This window comes from Gymnoscopelus microlampas (assembly GCF_963454915.1).
Source record: "Gymnoscopelus microlampas genome assembly, chromosome: 15".
In the NCBI taxonomy this organism is placed as follows: Eukaryota; Metazoa; Chordata; class Actinopteri; order Myctophiformes; family Myctophidae; genus Gymnoscopelus; species Gymnoscopelus microlampas.
The window spans coordinates 24,171,022-24,195,487 of record NC_139952.1 but is presented as its reverse complement, the minus strand read 5'-3'; the positions used below and the strand labels follow the sequence as shown (position 1 = coordinate 24,195,487).

The 24,466-nt window shown below is 40.4% G+C and overlaps 3 protein-coding genes across 8 annotated transcripts in view; 1 reads left to right on the top strand and 2 right to left on the bottom strand.

Annotated features, from left to right (window-relative positions):
* Positions 1-1,780: 1,780 nt before the first annotated feature.
* Positions 1,781-9,111, bottom strand: LOC311061702 (sodium-dependent neutral amino acid transporter B(0)AT1-like; the record flags this gene model as incomplete). The annotated part of the gene is made up of 12 exons (XM_084080391.1): positions 1,781-1,972; positions 2,336-2,498; positions 2,834-2,993; positions 3,088-3,292; positions 3,422-3,584; positions 4,127-4,255; positions 5,114-5,226; positions 5,549-5,659; positions 5,856-6,037; positions 6,490-6,627; positions 6,867-7,007; positions 8,913-9,111. 12 exons carry the CDS (start codon positions 9,109-9,111, stop codon positions 1,781-1,783), a joined length of 1,896 nt encoding a protein of 631 aa, XP_083936517.1.
* A 24-nt stretch (positions 9,112-9,135) lies between these two features.
* LOC311061514 (uncharacterized protein) lies at positions 9,136-15,443 on the bottom strand. Its single transcript, XM_084080173.1, has 4 exons — positions 15,177-15,443; positions 13,488-13,580; positions 12,619-12,766; positions 9,136-9,212 (listed from the first exon to the last, which is right to left on the bottom strand). The coding sequence occupies exons 1-4, from the start codon at positions 15,439-15,441 to the stop codon at positions 9,167-9,169; spliced, it is 552 nt and encodes a 183-aa protein (XP_083936299.1). The 5' UTR covers positions 15,442-15,443; the 3' UTR covers positions 9,136-9,166.
* A 4,011-nt stretch (positions 15,444-19,454) lies between these two features.
* fhod3a (formin homology 2 domain containing 3a) overlaps positions 19,455-24,466 on the top strand; it is a 77,849-nt gene continuing 72,837 nt past the window's right edge. For all 6 annotated transcript variants that reach the window (XM_084081306.1, XM_084081305.1, XM_084081303.1 and 3 more), the window contains exon 1: positions 19,455-20,054. In XM_084081306.1, the coding sequence (XP_083937432.1) occupies positions 19,890-20,054 (165 nt within the window). In that variant the 5' untranslated portion in view covers positions 19,455-19,889. The remainder of the gene's footprint in view (positions 20,055-24,466) is intronic.

The window sequence follows — 24,466 nt, the reverse complement described above, 5'->3', positions numbered from 1 at the left end:
TATTTATGGTGACCTTTAGCATCTTAACTGTAGTTATCTGTTACGCTGTCACACCCTGTGAAACATTATGTATTGTCAGCAAGGTTAGACGGAAAAGGCTAAGGCCTTCTTGATAATGGTTAATACATCATGTGATGCTACAACCCTCTCTTACTGAGAGATGGGTGTAGGTGGGTGGGCGTGATTGAGAAATTAAAGGAGACTCCCTTGATAATGTGGATAGATGGCTGGGAAATAAACTGTTACAGTAAACGGTAAAATATGAGTGTTAATTTGACCTCTGAGAGGCTAAACATTTACCCTTATGTTTTTACACTTTCTGACGAGTGTTCATTCCCTGGAGTGAAAACTCCATATTTTACAGTGATCACAGTGAAATCCAAAGGGTTCTAATTTAACGCTGAGATTGTACAATTAATAAACACTAAATGAATGCACTTATCTTGGTTACATTTGCACACCATGTGAAATGGATTAATAAAAAACAGAGGATAATACTCTGCATGCCCTGCTCATTTTCTTGAGACTCATAATTTGTTGATGACAGTAACAAGCAGAATGTAAAATGCATACAGTACATCCACAACTACAGTTTATTATAAAATGTGTTTCCCACCAGACACTATCTTGAATATTAGCCTTTCCCATTCTTTGAGATATGTCATAAATAGATATGTTATCTCATAGGGACCTTCAACGACTTGATTTCATTATAGCACTCGATGCGTCGTTACCTGCATACAGTGCTAGATCTGAAATAAAACAATTCATACTGTCAAACATAACTATGTATTTCATCAGTATGTAAATTCAGATGTCATTTACATTTGAGTAGTAAGTGATAGCAAGAAGTCTGCTATGTGACTGTCTTTCAACAGAGTGTTCAGAGTGCATTATAAAGCCTATCAGTGTTCCTTTGTAATACAATAATTAACCAAAGAAAGCCTCCGCAGTATGGACTATTTTATTGACTAGCAATTTACAGAGACAATCTTCCTGTTCATTTCAAGGTTATTAAGACAGAGTGTGTGTGTGTGTGTGTGTGTGTGTGTGTGTGTGTGTGCGTGTGCGTGTGCGTGTGCGTGTGCGTGTGTGGGCTTGTGCTTGTGCTTGTGCGTGTGCGTGTGCGTGTGTGTGTGTGTGTGTGTGTAGGCTAATGGGTTCTGTGCGTGTGTAGTATGTGTGTTTATGGGTTAAGTGTGTGCACACACTTACTGAAGACGTTGTAGCCAATGATGTTTAGTAATGATTAGACTGAATTTATGATGTCACTAGTGCACAGTACATTATCTTCCTTTTGGGAAGTCATAGTACATAGTGTGTCACAGTTGGAGTGTGTCACCATACAGTAACCTTGAAACATGGCACTCTGTGGATCCTTTCAATAAACATTTTACATTATGCTGAGGAATAATATGATAAAATCAGCATCAACAAATCAGACCATCCAAGTAATGAACTAATCTTGTTTAAGTGGGAATAGCACTGAATTTCAATTAATCAAGCAACAATATTATGTAAACGTGAAAGACAAAATATAATAAATATTGATATAACCACACAATATTTCAACCATGCACCATCATTGCTCATATTGATATCTGGCCTGTTTTTTTCCATTTCTTTCTTTTTCTATTTCTTTCCTCCTTTCTTGCAACTGCAATGATGGACCTTGTTCAACAAAGAATTTCATACACTTTTTGTTTACACCTGTAAAATGTTATGTGACGCTAAAGTTGAGTTGAGATGAGTATTGCTGTAATTCTGCGAGTGTGGGGATTCAGTGCATCTTGACCGAGGCAGACACCGTGCTGATCTCAGGTTCATAATTGTTCTTCCCACAGCAACACTTTTTGAGTAATTTGTATATGGCAAATCCTGGGACAGAAAGGCTGGTGACTCCAGCCAGTAGGAAAATGATAAAGTTGATCCAGCTGGGATAGACCAATGTCTCCAACACTGGGAAGTTTTCCTGAAGACATGAATGACATGGAAGAGATCACAAAATGAAATACAATTTAGAATATATAAAACTGGCAAACACAAAAACACTAAATATATTTTGACTATAATTTTGTATAATGTGGCGACCCAGAGGGGTGGGTCATGGTATTACATCCTTTTATGGCGCTGTTGTTGCACAAAGGATTATTGGGGGGTGGTTGTATTTTATGTTAAGATTTCCTGGTGTGCGTATAATTATTGTGAAATTGTATTTCAAAATAAAAGCCACTTCACAGTTTAAAACACAGCTTTAATTTGACATATCTGAAATACATTTGAATGTGTTTTGATTATGCAAATAGCTGAACTGTGGCTGTTATACTGAACTTACCGAGCTGGGATTCCAGGCGTTGTATGTCAGTTGCTCACTTACTTGGGTCACAAAGTAAAAGATAAAGATAACAAAGACAATCAAAGGGCTGATGAATCTCCATGTCACCTGCCAGAAGAAATTGGGTTTGTGTCCAATCATGAATACAAAGTCTTCATTAAACCTGTGAGAATAAACCACATGACACACATGAGTTTCTCAGTATCCATCCAGCAATGGAATTTTACCGTAAACAATATTTAATTGTCATTTTCATTTTATACTGTGTTTATGGTCTAAAAAAGGGGTTTTCAAACGTTTTCATATCCAGACCCATAACTGCAAAAGGATTCACATCTTTGTATTTAGCTATACTTACTTTAAAGCTGCTTAAATTAGAAACAACAGTCCATCCTCAAAGGAATATTATTTACCCAGAAATGTCACTGTGCCAAACATGTTGGCACAGTGCTTCCTTCAAGAAACAGTGCAACAGAAGTTAGTGTTTAACTGATGTACCTATCGGATCCATATACGTAGGCTACAGCCATCATCTCACAGAAGCCGATTACTAGCAGAGGGATGGATCCAACAAATCTGTCAAACAGAGCTAACCAGTAGTTACCAGACTGCTGGGTAAAGATGAGTGCAATCGAGAAGGATGTAAGGCATACAATGGCTGAAACACAAAACAACACAGTGTTTTAAGTTAGTGGACAAACTGTGGTATATTGTCAATACATACTGTATGTCACACGTGTCATTTACTGTACCCGTCAGCACATCCTTGGGCCACTTCTCAGGAAAGATCTTGAGATCCTGCAAAGGAACCACTGATCCCTCTATACTTCCAAACAGGCTGGACAGCCCCAGACAGAAGAGCATGCTGAAGAAGAGTACAGACCAGAGAGGAGAGATGGGCATCTTGGTGATGGCCTCTGTGAACACAATGAACGCCAGACCTGTTCCCTCCACACCCTGCAAAGCACAGAACATACACCAGCAGAATGTAATAAGACTCATTCACTGTGATTAATGCATTTATAACACAGCACAATGTACAATGAACAATTACAATGGTATGTCGTGTGTTACATAGGACCGTACTTCGCTAAGCAGTCTTTGCAAGCTGCAGATATTGAGGTCCAGACCCTGTATGACCTCTGACCCCGAAGCAGTGCTGTTTAGGCTTTCCAGCATGGTATCATAGTTGCTGTCTGTGATGGCCCCCTCTGGTAGCTCAAATGCATTGATCAGCAATAACATGTTTCTGAAAGGGTAAATTCAAAATCATAGACTGAGAAATGACCAGCGTCCAATAATGCACTGGGCATGTACAGTAATTGCTTAAGTTAGCTACACTTATGCTTAATTTATCCTCATGTCGCATGCAATAAATAGCAGATCTGTGAGCTTGTATGTAGATCATCTACATCCAGTATGTAACACCATCATATGACAACGTATAGTGCTTCTTACACACTGTGGGCATGATACGAAAATAGCCAGCGAGTATTTCACATGCATAAAAACTATTTAATTACTGTATAACTATGCCTTTATTTGCAGTGCAACAATTGTACAAAACTTGTGTTGCTTTATTGCTGCTCAATATTTGCGTTCTGTGTAAAGGTATTCATGGTGACACAAACTACAGTTTGGAAAAGTATATCTTCGGGTGAATTAATCACATGAAAAAAACACCCCTGGTGTGCATGGACCTCAAATCAGGCTTAACATGTTGTTGTGCATCTCTCTTGTCTGAGCTCAAAGAGTTTTAAAACATGTGAATTTCAGATTGAAGGCACATACTCATTAAGGCAGTCATCAAACTGTGTAGTGGCCCTGAAGCCAATAATAGTGTAGATAACAGTGGCAGCAAAGACCGAAGTGAAACCGTTAATGACGGAGATGATGACAGCATCCTGCTCACAGTTGTTGCTGTGGAAAAAAGGTGAGAAAACAACATTTGCAAAAATTTGTAAGTTTCAAACTTATATTGTGTAGTTTTATATTTGTAGCTTGCATTCTTCACACAAGCAGGATACTATAAACAAGACAGAATCTAAAAACGCTGTGGCTTCCATGTGGATCTCAGATATCATGGGCAGTCATGGCAGGAGGTCAGTATTTTGACATCAGTCACTGTAAGTTTCAGCCCAATCCGACCTCCACTGACTTCCAAAATTAAGTTCTAAAAAGTGAAAATATGGAAAAGCAGGGAGTTACTTCCTTGGCCTAATAACAGCATACTGATCGGTCTGGCCGCTAGCGGTTTTAACACAGACACTCACAAACTCACAGAACCTGTTCTTGACGGCTCGGCCTATAGGAGCATGCCATAAAAATACATTGATTTTCTTTTTTGTGCCATGGCTCCTAGGGGGCGAGCAGTCTGTAAGAGGGTCTGTGTTTGAGTATGTCTATGAGTCTGTCAGTCCAGGGCTAATCTTGCAAACTGCTGGACTGATCAGCGCCAAATTTCTTGTTTTCTTTTTTCAGATGTTGTTTAAATTTTCTTTCAATATTTAACTTTGATTTTACAAATGGTATTCAATGGCAGTTGAATCCATAGAGTTAAAAGGTTGAATCGGGCTGTAACCTTGCTCAAATATGGAGTTGTACGTCATAGATACATCATAGATGACTAACCGATGTCACAGACTGACCACATTAAGTCATCCACATGAAACCACACTGTTATTAGACACACTCTTGTTTTTCTCTTCTCTTCTTCTTTTGATGATATAGAGACTATATATAATATGCAGTGGTGAACAGTAGCTAATGCATACTTACTGAACAGGGTTGTAACTAGAGAAGGAGATGAGGCCTCCAGTGCCCAATGAGAAGGAATAAAACACCTGGGCACCTGCATCCAACCATGTCGAAGGTTTCACCAACTCATCTAGCTAGAGGTAAAAACAATAATCAACAGACATTGATGTCACTTTGCTTTTCTAGTTTCTAAAAGTTTCTAAAATGTTCAAAAACGTAGCGGATCTACAAGATTGGCTTTTGTGATATTGTTTTTGTTTTTAAAAATAATTATATTCTTTAATTGGGGCACATCGGCTACACAACTGTCATCAAAAAAGTAAAACAATGGCCGATATACAGTATCGACCTGACCGATGTATCGTCTAGCTCTAGCAGGAATCAAACCCAGAACGAAGTGGTGCATATATACATTCAAGAGAGACGTGCTTGCTGTAAGACAAAAGATATACTAACATCTGGAGTGAAGAGGAACTTGATTCCCTCCACAGAGCCTTTGAGAGTCAGACCTCTGATGAGGAAGATGGTGAGCACCACATATGGAAGAGTAGACGTGACGTATACAGCCTGTACATTAAACAGAGAGAGACTTCATATATGTGTGCGTTGGCTATGATTTTGAGACCTTTACTTGGAAATACATGCTTCACAAGTATTTAGTTATGGGACTGGCCAAATGCATTTAGCAGCCTTATTAAGAAACATAAGTCTGATGTATTATTAAGTACTTTTTTGTAGGGTGTGTACTGTGTAGCAATCCTACTTTGCCTGTGGTCTCAATCCCTCTTATGCAGCAAATATAGAGTATGGTCCAAGCAGAGGCTAAACAAAGCACCATCCACCACTGTAGACCCCCAGACTCATCTATTCTTGACGAGATGTTTAATGTTTCTCTATACCAGAAGTAATCCACTGGAGTGCTTCGTTCGCATTCTGAAACAGGACCTGCAGGGGGCACAAAACAACCTTTTATCTTAAAGGGACACTATCACACAGTTGCTGTGCCTTTCAGAAGATTATCACAATAATAATTATGACACAATCCAGATTGACAGAGATTTTTTTTCTTTCTCAGTGTCCTACAATTCCCATGATGCATTTCACTTGGCACCCCATACAGTCTATGACCGCCAATACACCAACCTGATGCGTATTTTCTGTGGTCAAGGTATATTTTCAGGCATCATTTCAGAGACGCAGGGCAACTCAGTTTTACGGCTGCTATTGGGATATTAACCATATTGTACAACAAATAGACAAAATGTTGAAAACTTCCCATAGGCTACAGTAAAAAAAAACAACAACACATGCATATTTGGGTCCACAATGTGGACCGCAGACATATATTATTCAACAAATATACAGTAGGTACTATGTATGCATGTATAAACACCTGCCTGTGAGATTGTCATTGAGTGGGCACTGATTCCATGGCAGTGGGCTCTGGAAGGAGTTGTAGAAATACCACAGCACCCATACCATGATGTGGTTGTAGTACACGCCGATCAGAAACGACACAATCATAGCAGCAATTCCTGTTGGGTGCAGAGACAATGAATTAACCATAATACCATTGAACTGAGGTACCAGAAACAGGTCGGTTCAGATGCTCTTACAGCTCTTTAAATAATCATTATATAATAATAATATTCAAAAAACCTAATAATAACCAACCATGAAGGAACCAATCAGATGGAGGTCCTTGGTGGTCATACACATGAAAAGGTTTGAGAAGCACTGATATAAATGATAGAAATTTAGGATTTGCACATACCAACACCAGTCAGGGAAGGGTTAATGGACCTCCATACTCCCACACTGCCCTTCCTCAGGCGCTGACCGATGGCAAACTCCAGGTGGAGCAGTGGGATGCCCTCTAGAACCAGCAGGATTAGGAAGGGGATCATAAACGCTCCTGCAATGACAATAACATTATTTTCAGGTAGGAAAGGCCCTTTGTGCGGAAGTACATAACGGTCTATAATTGTTATGAATTATGACCTTTTATCTGCTGGACCCAGCATATACTGATACCCTTGATACCATGACCATCAACTACTTTATCAGATAGACTGACGTCACATACACTCTGTTCCTTTCCTTGACTCATATCTTCTGGTCACGTCATGTGTCCAATACTGTATACTGTATATTCTGTGTGTGTAATAAACTTAAGATCTTGCCGTGCCCAACCATGTGGTCCTTAAAGGACCACATGATTGGTCAACCAAAATCACAACAATAATGATAGTCTCTGCTTGCTAAAGTGGCACTTCTGTGCAGAATAAAGCTCAAACTAAACTGCTCTACGTACTGTAGAAGGAGTATTAGTAGTAGAATTATAAGGAGCTTATTTCTCTGTAAACATGTACAGTATGACAGAGGGTAGGGAGTGGAGAGCATAAAGTTGAAAGTTCAATACACTGTTGAAAGTGTAGATAGCACAGATTTAAAGCTGTTGATAAAGTGTGAATGAGCTAGGTCTCAATTCCTCAAACAGGCAGTGCCTTGTTGTTCAATTTACTGTAGATAGCATCCCATCCCATGGAAAAGTACATTATTACACTATGAATCCACGGTGCGTCATTAATTATGACCATAATATTATCCAGCACCAACTTTAGAAATATAGGTTTGACACCACATTAGTAGGCTACATAATATTGATGACTCACAGTTCAAGTTCAAGTTCAAGTTTATTATGTCCCAAACTGGGCAATTTATGTTACAGCAGATAGTAAGAAACTCCAACATACAGTAAACATACATATACACAAGACACACATAGACATAGACATAATCACAAGATCCAGATAATAATAGCTATAGCTACCTCCTCCTGCTGCTATTATTGATGGCACGAATAGAAGTAGGTACAAATGAGAATTTGTACCTATTGTTTTTAGCTGCAGGGGTCTTTAACCTTTGGCCAGAAGGCAAGACTTTATATTCAGAATTTAGGGGGTGAGAGCTGTCTGCCATAATAGAAAATGCTTTCTTAAGCACCTGCTGGTCATATATATGACTCAGACAGCTAAATTGTACCCCCACAATCTTGCTAGCCCCCCTCACAACCCCGTTAAGGGCATTTTTCTGTCTCATGCCAAGGTTTCCATACCAACAAATGGCAGCAAATGAAATAACAGACTCTATGAAAGCTCTGTAGAATAAAATCATCAGTGACTTGTCCACCTGAAATTTGGCTAGCTTCCTTAAACAGAAGAGGCGCTGTTGACCTTTCTTACACACCATTTCCGTATTGACATCAAATTTCAGACGATAGTCAATAATGGAGCCGAGATAGTGGTTACCAAATCCACTGTCTGGCCATTTATGACGCTACTCTGAGGAGCACAGCAAAAACAAACAACTACAATCCGCCTGACTTATGTGTCATCAACAAAGGGCCTTTTGTAATTTTCTTGTAAAAGTGTCAGGTGCTTGCCTCTGATGAAGATGATCTACTTCACAATGTCAAATTTCTTCATAGAAAGTCAGGTAACTGATCTCATACCCCACCTCCCATTTAAAATAAATAAATAAAATAAATGGACAAAAGTGTGAACTTTACTTGCAGTCTTGAATTTGTCAGTACATACACATACTGAAGATATTAGTGTAATCACGAGACAACAAATCGAGATACAGTATGTTATATTCATGTTTGTTTTTTAACAAATATAATGCTTGTCTTCAAGAGCGTGACCAATGATGCATTACTTACAACATTTTAATGTCCAATCATTGCAAGTTTGTAGTGTGTATTTTTCTAACAATAGTAATTTCCATTTATTTGATAGTTGTTCCATGTGACACATACCTCCTCCATGACTTTGACACAGGTAAGGGAATCTCCAGACGTTGCCCAGTCCCACACAGAATCCCACACAGGTGAGAAGATACTGGGCCTTGCTGTCCCATTTGGGTCTGTCCTCTGCCTCTGTCTTCTCCAGTTCCTCTAGCTCCTCATGGGAAGGGATTCTTTCCTCAAGTCCAGGGTTGGGGAGGACCAATCTCATGGTGGCTGGCTGCAATGAATGAAGCTTCACTCCTGCTTAGTGCTTACTATTCCGTTTAGCAGCAATGCAGGTCTGTTTTTTGCTCTCTGTTGGCAAGACCCCTGATCCTTGGGTGTGTAGGCATGGGAGGATGAGTGATAATAGTTGTATTTATCAGTATAATAAATCAGCATGATATAAACAAATCACCAAGTAAGAGCACATACATGATAAGACAGTATATGGAATGGCATATATAGATAGTAGTGGTTACTAAACAGTGTGCTGAGGCATACTGGTGAGACAAGTCCAGGTGTGCCTTGAGGTTTTGTTACAACCAAATGTTATTATTGCAATATATACAGCTATTCAAAAAAAAATATGAATATTATTTATTTATTTACTGTCAGTAATTTTTGTGCAATCATGTCCTAATACATAAGAAAATTCTATACCCTACAAAACATTTTAACCAACCTGGCGTCCTTATCTTGGGCATGTCATTATAGGTGATTCTTTTGTGTGCCTGTTTTTTAAATGAACCTAGAACCACATATTTTACATAGAGACATAGATGTCTAGATATTGGTTCTGGAGTATTTCCAAATGTGGTTATTTTGCATAGAACAGTTATAGTGCAAGGCAAAATAATCTTACAATAAATGCGCAAAATCTCTGCAAAACGTTATAAAGACACAAAACACTGTAGAATGTAAACACGTAATAAAACTAAGTGATAACTATCATAATTTAACGATCCAAACAACACAAATGTCAACACACAGTGAACAGCTACTGCTACACAAACCCAGCAGTTTGTCAGTACTTCACTGCACCATTATCACATGCATATCAAAGAACATAAAAATTACTGCATACATATTAATTAAAATTATAATGATTTAATTTTTTTAATCGTGAATGTGCACAGACACTGATGCTCATATTGTTCTACAAATAACCTATGGGCTGGAGGGAATAATACAAGATCATAAAAATAAAACATGTGAAATTCCATCATGTTGAATCAAAAATAATGTATTTATTTTCCCATACACAAAATAAAACATTTTTGTTTATTTCATTCAATCATGTTGATATATGTTGGTATAGTCAGGTTATGTGATTCCCCAGCCTTAGTATCCTTGTCATTGTCATCCTGGATTAGACTAAATGATCATTACAGTATATCTCTGCTGTCCGGCAGAAACCAGCTAACTCCAAAACACTAATTTTCAGAAAAAAAAAAAAAAAAAAAACTTTTCAGGAAATGAAGAAAACCGTATATTTTCAAAACAAAGCAATACTGCCTCATCACAGTTGGTATAGTGACTTTATATGTGTCGGTCAGAACAGACAATAGCCCCAATCGCGCGGAGGGAGAGATTCCAAATGGGGCTAAATTCCAAATGGATCTCCAACCTCACAATGCATCCAACGTGTGAATTAATGATGCTGATGCTTCATGACACTTATATGCCTACAATAATAAACAGGACTTTAAATATTACAATAACTTCTGCAAAGAGGGTTTCACGGAGTTGGAGTTTCAGTACAACTAGCGAGAGAAATGCTATGAACTAATTTCTTCACATTGATCTCCTCAGAAAACACTTCATAGATATTAGAAATATAATTACTTGTTTTCATAACATTAGCGTCAGTGCTAAGCTTGATAAACAGGTACAGTTACACTGCATTGTTTTAACAGACTACGGGGGAAAAAACTCTGCAGTTTAGTTTGTTTATATGCTGCGTGCTCCGCACTAACTCTGTCCTCTCTGTGTGCGCTGAGGCATGACACTGACTGCAGCAGCGTGCAGTGGAGAGGGGTGGAGTTGGTTGGTTTGATGGACAGGATTCAATGGAGTTGGGAGGTTTTTAGTACTTTTCATTGGTTCAATTATTATTTTTTACACAGACGTAAAGGGTGTTCAAATAGCGTTGATTTATGGAAAAAAAATGGAGTTAGCTGGTTCCCGCTGGACAGCGACGATATGTGTCTGTGTGTGACCAACTTAAACTAAAGGCTTTCCCCCTGTATGAGTCCGCGTGTGTCTTTTAAGTTGAGACTTTTCGGCAAAGTCTTTACCACATACTGTACAAGAAAATGGCTTTTCGCCTGTATGAGTCCTCATGTGTTTTTTTAGATTACCTTTGTCAGCAAAACTTTGACCACAGACTGTACAAGAAAAGGGCTTTTCGCCTGTATGAGTCCTCATGTGTTTTTTCAGATCACTTGTGTGAGCAAAGCCTTTACCACATACTGTACAAGAAAAGGGCTTTTCGCCTGTATGAGTCCTCATGTGTTTTTTTAGAGTACCTTTGTCAGCAAAACTTTGACCACAGACTGTACAAGAAAAGGGCTTTTCGCCTGTATGAGTCCTCATGTGTTTTTTCAGACCACTTGTGTGAGCAAAGCCTTTACCACATACTGTACAAGAAAAGGGCTTTTCGCCTGTATGAGTCCTCATGTGTTTTTTTAGAGTACTTTTGTCAGCAAAGCTTTGACCACAAACTGTACAAGAAAAGGGCTTTTCGCCTGTATGAGTCCTCATGTGTGATTGTAGATGAACCATTTGACTACAGCCTTTACCACATACTGTACAAGAAAATGGCCATTCGCCTGTATGAATCCTTGTGTGTGTTTTAAGATTATTTTTGTCAGCAAAACTTTGACCACAGACTGTACAAGAAAAGGGCTTTTCGCCTGTATGAGTCCTCATGTGTTTTTTCAGACCACTTGTGTGAGCAAAGCCTTTACCACATACTGTACAAGAAAAGGGCTTTTCGCCTGTATGAGTCCTCATGTGTTTTTTTAGAGTACTTTTGTCAGCAAAGCTTTGACCACAAACTGTACAAGAAAAGGGCTTTTCGCCTGTATGAGTCCTCATGTGTGATTGTAGATGAACCATTTGACTACAGCCTTTACCACATACTGTACAAGAAAATGGCCATTCGCCTGTATGAATCCTTGTGTGTGTTTTAAGATTATTTTTGTCAGCAAAGCTATGACCACAAACTGTACAAGAAAAGCCTCCTGTATAAGTACTCATGTGTTTTTTTAGATGATCCATTCGACCACAGCCTTTACCACATACTGTACAAGAAAAGGGCTTTTCGCCTGTATGGATCATAGTGTGTCTCTTCAGATGTGTCTTTCTATTAAACATTTTGCCACACTCTGTACAACTAAAACTTTCCGTCCCTGTGTGACTTCTCACGGAGTGTGTTTGTTTCGATGATTTCAGGTCCTGGGACAGCTTGTGGCTAAAAGAAAATCTTTGTCCTCCAACATTTTGTGTCTTCTGTGATTTCAGTGTGTTTAAAGCCAACTGATCTTCCCTAGCCTCCTCCCACTCATCACTGTCTTCAGTTTCCGATTCAGAACAGTGTGAAGAGAGGAGCTGGTCATCACCAGTTGGTTGTGATGTTCCACAGTCCTCTACATCAGCTTGTGTATTCATGTGTTCAGTTGAGGTGCTGGCTACATTATAGTCTTCACTTTTCACTGCTAGTAATGTCAACATTGACCCAACAGCCTCTTCTGGTCTTTCAAGTAGCTCCTCCTGTTCCTCTTTAATCTGTGGAGGTTGTGGTTCCTCCCGGACCAGACTGGAGCTCCTCTCCTCTTCAGGTGAAACCCCCTCTTTACACAGAGGGACATGCAGGAAGTCTAGGGAAAAAGATACAATGAGACTCTATAAAAGGTTTGAATCTTGTACCTCCTAGTGCAGCACCTCAGTGCAGAGTTGTAGCTAGTAAAAAAGTATCAACAAATTACTCTTTGCCCACATCTTCCAAAATTTGAATTTGGTGGTGCACTGACAGCGCTCTGTGCTGTAAATAGTGTGGCCATTATTTGTTTACATTGCAGCGCTCTCATAAAGATGTGAGACGGATGAGAGGTGGTTATTATAATTTTGAAAGTAATGACTTGTAAATGTTAGATCAGTGAGTCTTCTACAGCAGGTTAGGTAATACTGAAGTAGAATTAACTGCGAAGCTTCAGTGAACCCATTAATATTTTTCAGCCGAACCATCGTCCGATTCATGGTACATTTAGATCAATGCAGGGGTCCATGCATCGATGTAAGTCACATTGTTAAAGGGATATTTCACTTTTTTTGTTAATTGGGTCATTTTATCATCTACTCAAGCTTTTGTGAGCCCCCCAGACAGTTTAATATATATTTTTTGTATTTCGTAAATTTTCAATTTCCAAAAGAAATATTAAAAATAAATGAAAAACGTAATTGAAGGACAATTAGAAGGACAATATCAGACAATATCATAGTCACCAGAACCAAGGACGGGTGTTTCCGATTAATCTAACATGGTTAAAATGGCCCACTTTCACCAATACAATAAATAAAGAGAGAGCGCTTGAAACTTACTGAGATCCAGGTAGTCTTCAGTTTCCTGTTTAATAGAAAAAATCCTGGCTGGAGAACTGATCTTCACCTGCAGACTGGACTCCACACACTGGTCTGGAATGAATGAATACAATAAGGACTTTAATAATACGGACTTTGATGTGACATTAATAAGGACTTTACAACAAGGACTTGGATGTGACATGAATAAGGACTTTAATAATAAGGTCTTTGATGTAACATGAATAAGGACTTTAAGGAGGACTTTAATATGACATGAATAAGGACTTTGATGTGACATCGGTTGCAGATGAAGATTGAACATTTTCAGGTTTCTGATCTGGTCAGAGCGGAAATAACAACCGGTACATCCTGCACCGTGCACCTCCAAAATGATTACCCTAGTTTAAAATGCATTTAGTTTGGTATAATTGTTTTGTTTCTTTTGGTATAATAATCGTTTGGTATGTCCATCTTTTATTCTACCTCGTAGCACGACTGGCAAGACTAAACTAATTGATTGGCATTATGTCAGGAACAAAAACATGCAACGCCAACCGGAACCCACCACCGGAACACAATTTATTTTTCCTTTTTTTCTAAACCGGATCACACAGGTTTAATTTACAAATACACATAAAAAGGTTAAAATATGGAGATACAAGGTTTCTGCCCAACAGCAGCGATATGTAAAAAAAAAAGGTAACACAGCTGCTATAATAGAGCTGACTTCATGTGAACACATGGATTAAGCTTCTCCATCGTGGCGACTGATTTACATATTTATACCTGCAGTGTGTAGTTTGATGTGTGTGTGTACCAGACATACCTGCAGTGTAGTTTGATGTTGTGTGTAACAGACATACCTGTAGTGTGTAGTTTGATGTTGTGTGTAACAGACATACCTGCAGTGTGTAGTTTGATGTTGTGTGTAACAGACATACCTGCAGTGTGTAGTTTGATGTTGTGTGTAACAGACATACCTGCAGTGTGTAGTTTGACGTTGTGTGTGTAACAGACGCGTTATTATGAATCCCACGCCGCGTCCTGGATTTAGACCCGCCTTACGTGTCTGATTGGCTCCCCGGCAGGCATAGTTTTACTGAGGTTAGGGTTAGGGTTAGGGTTAGGTTTAGGCATAGTCTTACTGAGGTTAGGGTTAGGGTTAGGGTTAGGTTTAGGCATAGTTTTACTGAGGTTAGGGTTAGGGTTGAGGTTAGGTATAGGCATAGTAGCAAAAACGAGAACTGTCAATCACAGCGACTACTGACCAATCACAGCGCCCGCTCAGCGGGTTTGCCACGACGCGGTGTGGGAATCATAATAACGCGTAACAGACATACCTGCAGTGTGTAGTTTGATGTTGTGTGTGTAACAGACATACCTGTAGTGTGTAGTTTGATGTTGTGTGTGTAACAGACATACCTGCAGCGTGTAGTTTGATGTTGTGTGTGTAACAGACATACCTGTAGTGTGTAGTTTGATGTTGTGTGTGTAACAGACACACCTGTAGTGTGTAGTTTGATGTGTGTGTAATAGACATACCTGCAGTGTGTAGTTTGATGTTGTGTGTAACAGACATACCTGTAGTGTGTAGTTTGATGTTGTGTGTAACAGACATACCTGCAGTGTGTAGTTTGACGTTGTGTGTGTAACAGACATACCTGTAGTGTGTAGTTTGATGTTGTGTGTGTAACATAACAGACATACCTGTAGTGTGTAGATCGATGTCCATATCAAAATCAATGTCCAGCAGTTTGTTTTGTTTCTCCAGCAGAGTTTCTAGCGTCTCTATCTCTCTCTGGAAGAGGCTGCACATGACCTCTGCAGCCGCACTGAGGCGCTCCAACACAAACACTCTGACAAGCTTCACACAACAAACATCAGCACCACACTGCTGTTTGTCCAAAACACACAATATCTCCTCTCCCACCGACGACATGTGTTCATTTATCTTCAGCCGTACAGACTCCATTTGACAAGTTTTTACCTCCTTTATGACACGTTACTCACCGCGATCACAACTGTACGAATTTCAACCCGACGCACACTACTTTGTGCGACTGGTCGGCTAACGGCCCTCGCAAAAGGCCGGAGTCCCTGAATCGGTGTGAAGTAGATAATACTCAGACCTACACCAACCTGTGTCTTTGATGGTTTTTATTTACTAACACAAATACAAACATACATTAACACACCCAGCAGCCAATCGTGCTGCTAAGCGGCCAGTCAACTACTATCTTAGTCAACTACAACCTTGCTAGTAGGCTCACATTCTACTAACAAAGCCTAGCCAGGTCAGGCTGTCAGGTCAGACAGACAGACAGACAGACAGACAGTCAGTCAGGTCAAACAGACAGTCAGTCAGACAGTCAGCCAGTCAGGTTTTAAACCTACAGAAAGATTGAAACACAGAAACAATAATACAATATTACCGACATGAATCTTCACACAAACAATAAACATATCAGTATATATGACCATTAATCTTTGTGTATCAAGAGCTTTTCTACTTACTACTGATCTGTTGAGGGACTCCAAGAAACTGAGTTCTCAGTGACTCTGCCACACAGACCCACACAAAGGATGTTGCCTCCCACCAGAGATCATGCCCACCCCCCAAGGTGGCCTGGTTCTCTCTCTCTTTCCTGATAAGACTTTAAGGAATTTTTATGACCCTCAGAAAATCTAAGCAAGGACCCCCGATATGTGCCTTTACTCACTGGGCAAATACGATGAGCACCTAGCAAGTGTCTTTCTCCTCCCCCCTAACATAGGCATCAAGTATGTCATTTGAGCCTCTCTCTCTCTCCTCTTCGAGATAAGGGAATGGTAAGGAATTTACGACCCAACCACTCTGAGAAAGGACCCAACTTATGAGACCTTATAGAGCTGCCTCAGTTAATGACTCCAAACAGGCAGTATTAACCTTCATATATGTATGTATGTATTTTACCTATGCCTTTATATGTCGGCCTACCACACTGGTATAATCCTAAATAAGCAGTAAATACACACATAATTATAATCATAATAATATTACAGGCGCTGAAGGCATGGAAAACCTAACAACAACCGATCACAAACATAGAGTTACATTTAAAAAAAAAAAAAGATAACAACACGCACTTACTTCCGGGTCAACGTGTTTCACACATGCGCATTGAATGATCCGGGCTCTGTTGCCTTCTTACTGCCTCTCGCCCCCTGGTGGAAGAGTTGTGTAACTAAAGATAGAGCCTCCGGTAGCTGTGGAAAGACAGTCTGTCCATGTTGTGTGTCCTCGTCCTCCCTCACTGTGAGTTGAATCTTGAGGAAAAGGAAGGGAATGGGGTGCAATTCTAACTCAGCTTCATGTAAAATCCTGCTGTAAGCGATTATGTATCCAAATAATGTTAAAACTAGCATTTCTAAGAAGGGGATGTATGGATCCCAATGTCAGTTCGATCCCCGACCCCGCTTCGACCAAAAGTAACCTGACAAGTGCCCAAACTGTTTACCAGGCTACCCAAACTGTGTTTTAGATCATTTTACACAACGACAAATGTGATGTGAAAATGTAAATAAGTGTAGCAGTTAACATTGGAAGCAGTTAAAATAAAGTTTGATTTCAGCAGTGGTGGAAAAACATTTTTTACTTAAGTAATCAATACTGCAATCGTGCAATGTAGAAATACTCTGTTAAGTAAATAAAAGTCTGGTATTCTAAATTTAATTGAGTAAAAGTACAAGTATTGGTATCAAAATGTACTTAAAGTACCAAAAGTAGAAAGTAGGCTACTCATTATATAGAATGTTCCGTTTTCAAATGTATGAAATGTATAAAAATATATTTTGAAAATAGCAGATCTACAAGCTCACAATGAATTATTGTTATAGCTACAAGTGCAAAATGATTTGTTAGAGCAGTGGTTCTCAAAGTGGGGTCCGGGGACCCCCAGGGATCCTAGAAGGATGGTACCCAGCCAAATTAGTTAATGTAGCATCACAATCACTTTAACCACTTACTTCAACACACTTTTATGCTTGGGCTATTTTATTTATTTATTTTCTTGAAAAAAATCGAACATTTTGAATAATTTCAAAATAATTCACAAAATGTTCTCCTCTGGGGGTCCAACTTCAAATATTTTCAGATGGGGGTCTGCGGCGTAATACATACTGTAGACATTTGGGGGTCCTTGTGTTGAGAACCAAATGTTTGAGAACCAGTCAGACAGACAGTGTGTTAGAGGAATGTTTGTTGAGGAAGAAAATCAGTGGCAGCCATATGGAGCTTTTTGGTAAAAAATAAATAAATACAAAAGCAAACAAGGGAACAAACTTCAAGCAGCAAAAGATGCATTATGTCTCCAAACATAGCCTCATAATTGTACCGTCTTTGTTCACTGCACTTGTTTTTATATCCACAAGAGGGCAGCAGTGGTCTTTACCATCATCATGGTCAAACAACAATTAGTTGTGGATGAGTAAAAAGGAATAAGACATGTTATACAAATGTAGCTATATTATGTAGGTTATATTTAATATAGGCTACCGATATTATAGCCTACATAATATAATATATTATGTATATTATTGGTTATACTCTGATGCTTAATTTGAAGCCCTTTTTCTCTTTACTTAATTTTTATTATTAGTTTTAGTTGAGGAAACGCTCTCAAGGTTTACAGCAAGGTCAAACACATACATCAAATGCATAGACAAGAACCAGAATCAGAAGAAACAGTAGTCTAAACAGTTGGTATAATATCAAAAATAAATAATCTGTACATTGAAACTGCAAACTAGGATGCCAAGTCAACAAATGGTCGGACTATAGCATTTATGGACTATAGCATGTGTCTAAATAACCTAAAAATCTAAATTACATTTCAACCCCCACGCTGCATACACGGATTCACCACAGGTGTTGTGTTCTTCTGTGTGCAATGACCTATATGCGTTTTGACTAAAATACATTTTTAATTTTGCTTCAGTAATACTAATTCTACTTAGTTCTTAAGCGAATATTTTAATTTCAGTTTAGTAAGATTTTTGTTTTTCTACACATGTTATGTTATGTTATGTTACTTATTGGCTAATTAAGTGTGTTCATGATTTATTTTTTATTTTTTGTGAACTAAATACTCTATTAGCTGCAATTCTACCTTTTGGCCACAGTGGGACGTAATTGCTATCTAGAATAAGTCTGTCTTTTCTTGACCACTTGAATCTTCTAGCTTCTCAAGACACCTGTACAACTAGAAAGTGCAAAAGCATTTTACTGTTCTCTCTGATCTGTTCTGACACATGCTGGTTTTAATAGCATGTTTTCCCCCCCTCATTCTATTGTGTAAAGCGCCGTAGCCTCATGTTCAAAACTGTTTTGAACATCACATAGCTCACTGTTTCTCTCAAACAGTGGGTCGGGACTCGGGACCCATTTGTGGGTCGCGGACCAATTTCTATGGGTCACAAGTAAATATCCCTTTTATTTTCCTAAATTAAAAAGAAACAATCTTTTATTTTCCAGAAATAAAAAAGTACATTTTCACAATAATTTGATAAATGTTAAAACATAAACAAACAATCTAAGAAATTCCATAAATTAAAAAATATATAATGAAGAATAGCCGATCTACAAGCTCACAAAGCTGCATCGCAATGCCTTGTGAGCTTGTAGATTGACAATTTTCATTAGGATCATCATGGCATGGGGAGACATAAAATGTCTCTTTTGGGTCGTCTTCAGCTAAAACGTTTACCACTGACATACATAGCCCACTAATAATAACATTAGGCTATGGTCCACCGTCCTCTTGACTTTTATGCGCAGTCCAAAGCTAAGCCGGGCCGGGACGGGACATTGAGCCGTGGGACGGTGGAGGGAGGGGGGAGGGGAGAAGGGGGGATGAGGCAGAGCAGAGGAGAAAGAGATAGGGGATGGATTTGCCCTCAGACGACAGACCGGCTGTGCCTGGCTGAGCTGATCCTTCTTCACTTCACTCTGCTCTACGGCACCAACAAGCCTGTCTGCCTGCCTGCCTGGTGTCACTCACTGACCACCTGCCCCTCCAAGAGAGAGCGACACCACACCAGCATCCAAAAACAGACGTTAACCCCCAAAAAGCCAGCAAGGATATAAACCGGGCAAGCCGAGAGAGAGAGAGAGAGAGAGAGAGAGAGAGAGAGAGAGAGAGAGAGAGAGAGAGAGAGAGAGAGAGAGAGAGAGAGAGAGAGAGAGAGAGAGAGACGGGCTATCTTATCAACACCAGAGCACGTTTCTAAAGGACAGAGCTCGCGGGAGAGAGAGCGTCTGAGCGGACTTGGCAACCTGCTGGGGTTTGTTGTCGTTACGGCCGGCCGGGAGCAAAGCGACACAGGACTCATTATTGAACTGGGCTCCCTCCTCAGCTGAGCCACTTGCATGGATGCACCATCATGGCTACATTCGCCTGCAGGGTTCAGTTCTTAGACGACACCGATCCGTTCAACAGCACTAACTTCCCGGAGCCGACGAGACCCCCGTATTACACGTTCAGAGAGGATATCCCCCTCATCAATCAGATAGCCGGCGTCCACCGGCTGCTCAAAGCTCCGCACAAGGTAAGGGGTAATGCGCTGTTTCCCCAAACAGTGGGCCGGGACCCATGTTTGGGTCGCGGGCCAATTTTTATGGGTCGTGAGTAAATATAAATTTTGTGTTTGTTTTTTTCGTTTAATACTAGGCCTACAGGGGGGGGGGGGGGAACTCATACAGGATACTTTTTGGGTCTCGAGCTAAAAAGTTTGGGAACCACTGGGGTAATGCATGCTTGTACCTAAACCCACATTTATGTATTTGTTAATTTCTGTGCTCACTTACTGTAACGGAATAAACTTACACGTCGTCGACGCTTCAGAGGCTATTTTGAGAGCAGCCACAAAGAAGTGCCTAATTGGCTCTACAGCCATTTATTTGAGATTTGCAGAGTCAAAGCGTTGTAGCAACATAGAACAGCTGTGAACTCAATTTTTTCTGTTTTCTTTTTCTTCTTTTAGTCTTATCCTATACTCAAGTGCATATTTTGCTGCCGAAGCTGTCTTGTGTTTTGTTTTGCATTTCTTGTCACAGCACAACACAACAGGTGCAATCACAACCCATGTGTGAGTTCATCCACAAGTAACAAGCAAACAAATAGGTGGAATGTGTTTGTCAGATTAGGCCCTCTCTCTCTCTCTCTCTCTCTCTCTCTCTCTCTCTCTCTCTGTGTGTGTGTGTGTGTGTGTGTGTGTGTGTGTGTGTGTGTGTGTGTGTGTGTGTGTGTGTGTGTGTGTGTGTGTGTGTGAGTGCACGCGCGCGTGTGCGTGTGTGTGAAAGAGAGAAGTGAGTGTGTGTGTGTGTGTGTGTGTGTGTGTGTGTGTGTGTGTGTGTGTGTGTGTGTGTGTGTGTGTGAGAGAGAGAGAGAGAGAGAGAGAGAGAGAGAGACTCAGTGTAGAGTAGACTGACTGCTGGCACACAACTCTGACAGCCAACCAATGTGTTCAACAGCAGAGTGGTTTTCCAGACCGGTCACTCATTCACAGTCCATCTTTAAAAGCCACTAAACAAATGAAAAATTGCCCTGCATGTAGAGGAGCTTATGATTACAACCTATGCCTGGACAGATGGCCACTGCTTCTGTTTGTAATTTTATTCACATCAGTCGGAAAGGCGGACTGCAGCAACAACAATAACAGCTGAAGATTTCACTTACAGTACATGCATATTACAGGGATCAAATTGAATCTCCTTGCAAACGATTGCCAGTCAGACCAGGCAAAGACCTGCAGAGCTGTAAGCTGAAAGGTAAAGCTGGGAAACGTTTCCATGACTATTCCCTGGGTGTTCAAGAGAATAAAAGTCTGCAGAACAGCATTGCTCCTAAGTGTTAAGTTTACTCTAAAACACAGACGAAAATTACATGGTACAACGTTTCGGCCACAGTTGGCCTTCATCAGGTGATGAAGGCCAACTGTGGCCGAGACGTTGTCACTTTGTGTCCAGCGTTGTCACTTTGTGTCCAGCACCAGCAACAAACTGGATCTGAACAACTCACTGTTGTTAACTATTCCCTGAGTGTTGCCATCAGTCGTGTTTGTTGTGGGAAAAGCACGTTATAGGGCGATAGTGGCTCAGGAGGTAGAGTGGCCACTTGGGAACCGGAAGGTTTCTGGTTTGATCCCTGGCTCTTCCTCGTTTCGTGTCGACGTGTCCTTGAGCAAGACAACCCCCCCAATTGCTTCTGATGAGGGACGGGTGGTACCTTGCATGGTTGCCTCAACCGTCGGTATGTACTGTATGCACATTGTAAAGGGCTTTGGATAAAGGCAGTACAGAAATGCAGATCACGTTGATCTGCTTCTCAAACTTCCACGAATCCAGTCTATATCTGCTTTGCTCTCCAACCTTTGTCCACCATTCAAACGAAGAGAATCCTGTCTGTCCTGTATCATTATGCTGTGATGATAAAGTCTTCTGATTGGCTAGTGAGGCTAAATGCAAAGTATAGGTCACTCATCCCAGAATTCCTGTGGCTACGGCCTGGATGGCTCCATCACTTTGTTCTCCTCACTTTTAGTGCTGAGGTTTTCCTGACCTCTTCCACCATCCCCTTTTTGACCTCGCTGACCACTCAGCAGTTCCCAGATACACACACACACACACACACACACACACACACACACACACACACACACACACACACACACACACACACACACACACACACACACACACACACACACACAGAGAGTAGCATGCACAAGGCCAGAGAGACGTGTCTCTCAATGGTTTTCATTTGTGTGCGCTGTACCGTATAGCCTTATAATAAGGGAGTACTTATGTTTTAGTAACACATTGTTACATGCACAAATAGGCACCCATTGATCTTTATGTGTGTAACTTTGGATTCAACCAGTGAAGAAGAACCATAAAAGTGTTTATTATTAATAATAGCATGGGGTGCCTCAGAGATACAACAATCATCTCTGGAATATACTTAAAGGGATATTTCCCTTTCAAACATGTTTGGGGTCATTTTATCGTCTACTCAGGCTTTTGTGAGCACCCCAGACAGTTTTTAAGTTGCTTGATTCAGTATTAAGATATTATAATTATATTATTCATTTTATCAGACATGCCCCCTTCCTATACAAACCCAGTGTAACTTTTGTCATTTCTTTTTTATACGTTTTTGCGGAAATGTAGATACACATTCCAAGTGGCCAGAGGTAACAAAAATGAAGACAACCACATCAGAAAAAGACCATTACGGTTCTGAGGACCATGTTTGCCAGGATATCAGATACCAGAGATCAGAAAAAAATCAGCACAGACAATTGTTGACAATTTGTGACAGAAGGATTCCAAAGCTTTGTGAAGAACAATGTAGCACTTTACATCTGCCCCTTAACCATCCATCCACAATTGGCTTGGCAGAAAGATTTGTCCAGACATTTAAGAAAGCCATTAAGGCGATGGACAGCTAAAACCACTACAACACAAAATGGACAACTTCCCTCTTGCAATGCAGTACATGCAGCTACTAATCATACTCCAGTGATGATGTTTCTGATCAGGAACCGGGGGTCCCCCATGGATCTTGTCAAACCAGATATATGGCATAATGTGTTCGAGTTCAAACACTTGGATGTTAAGTGAACACAGAGCTTCAGTGTGGGACAATCAGTTCTTGCATGTGATTACCGGACTGAAAAGTGGCATCCAGGTATAACCCCCGCCATAGAGAGGCCCCCGATGTACTATACAGTGGAGGTAGGAGAGAGAATGCTTAACGTCTCTCTCCTACCTCCAAACTTATCGTTTGAAACTGACATACCGGTTCGTGTATATATTTTCACGTGAAAAGGGACCATAAATGAGCCTTTAACTCAAGGTCACAGTTTTGCAACGAGTGAAGCTGTTGCTGTTCTATGGAGTTCCCTGAACAACAAAGCCTCTGAGACGAAACAACACAACTTGTATTTCATTACCCTAAAGCCTCTATTAAAACAACACAGAGTAATTTAATAGCTCGGCACAACACACCCGCCACTCTCTTCAAAGCGCCCTGTCATCTGCGGTTTTAATTCAGAAAAAAAGGAAAGTTCTCAAAAAGCCATTGCCTTGGTTACATAAGAGCATCGTTAAGAATGAACCCACCGTGATCGCCGGCAGACTTTGTGTTGTCGTAATGTGGTAGTAATTACTCCCGTGCCCCCTTCTCCATCTGTGTTCTGGGAGAGTTTGATTAAATGAGTGTAAAGTGGACTAGCCGCTAAGTGTTTTCCTCAACTGGACAGGAGCCTCCAGTGTGTTGAGTTTGTGGTTCGTCTGGAGCCACCTCGCTCTGGTTTCTAACCAGCATGATGTGTTTTGTTATGTTGTTATTACTATTACTCTGACAAAATGTTTCAGGAAATAGACACCCGTTCCAAAGCAGTAGTTGCAGGGCGTCAGGTTTTGCAGCCCAAGCAGAATGTGTGTGTTTGAGTAATGCATGAATGATAAACAGTAGCAAGTTAGATTAGGGGCATGAACAGGGGTTTGGGGGAATGCTTGGGAAGGGATATTGGCCATTTTGTCTTATGTTAAAACAGAAGAGGAATGGCCAGTACAGAAGACGTTCAAGACAATCATTCAGATCGAGAGGAACATGGAATAGTGAAATCAAATTGGTGTATTATTTTCATCTATTTCCATCATAGGAACCATGGCACTGAGGGCAGTGTTGTGTTCTAGGTTTTTTCGGAGGGTATACGCTACGATACGATGCACGTGGCCGTGGGTATACGCTCTACGAAAATGAGGGAAATGATGCCAGTTTCTTGAGGAGTTTTGGAGTTAGTGAAGTTCAGAGGCAAAGGCAAATTGATACACTGTTAGCCTAGCTGCCCCTATCTCCTTGGCCTTGGCGGTGCCCCCTTACACTTCTTGCCCTATGGTCACACCCACCCTTCAATTCCCGCATGTATGCTGCCGCAGAGCAGGGTAAATA

What these genes read in the sequence shown, in the direction of transcription:
- LOC311061514 (XM_084080173.1), bottom strand. Translation starts at nt 15,441, where the DNA reads ATGGAGTCTGTACGGCTGAAGATAAATGAACACATGTCGTCGGTGGGA. An exon ending in CATCGATCTACACACTACAG is followed by an intron (nt 13,581 to 15,176) that starts GTATGTCTGTTA and finishes CATTCATTCCAG; the next exon opens with ACCAGTGTGTGGAGTCCAGT. An exon ending in TGAAGACTACCTGGATCTCA is followed by an intron (nt 12,767 to 13,487) that starts GTAAGTTTCAAG and finishes CTTTTTCCCTAG; the next exon opens with ACTTCCTGCATGTCCCTCTG.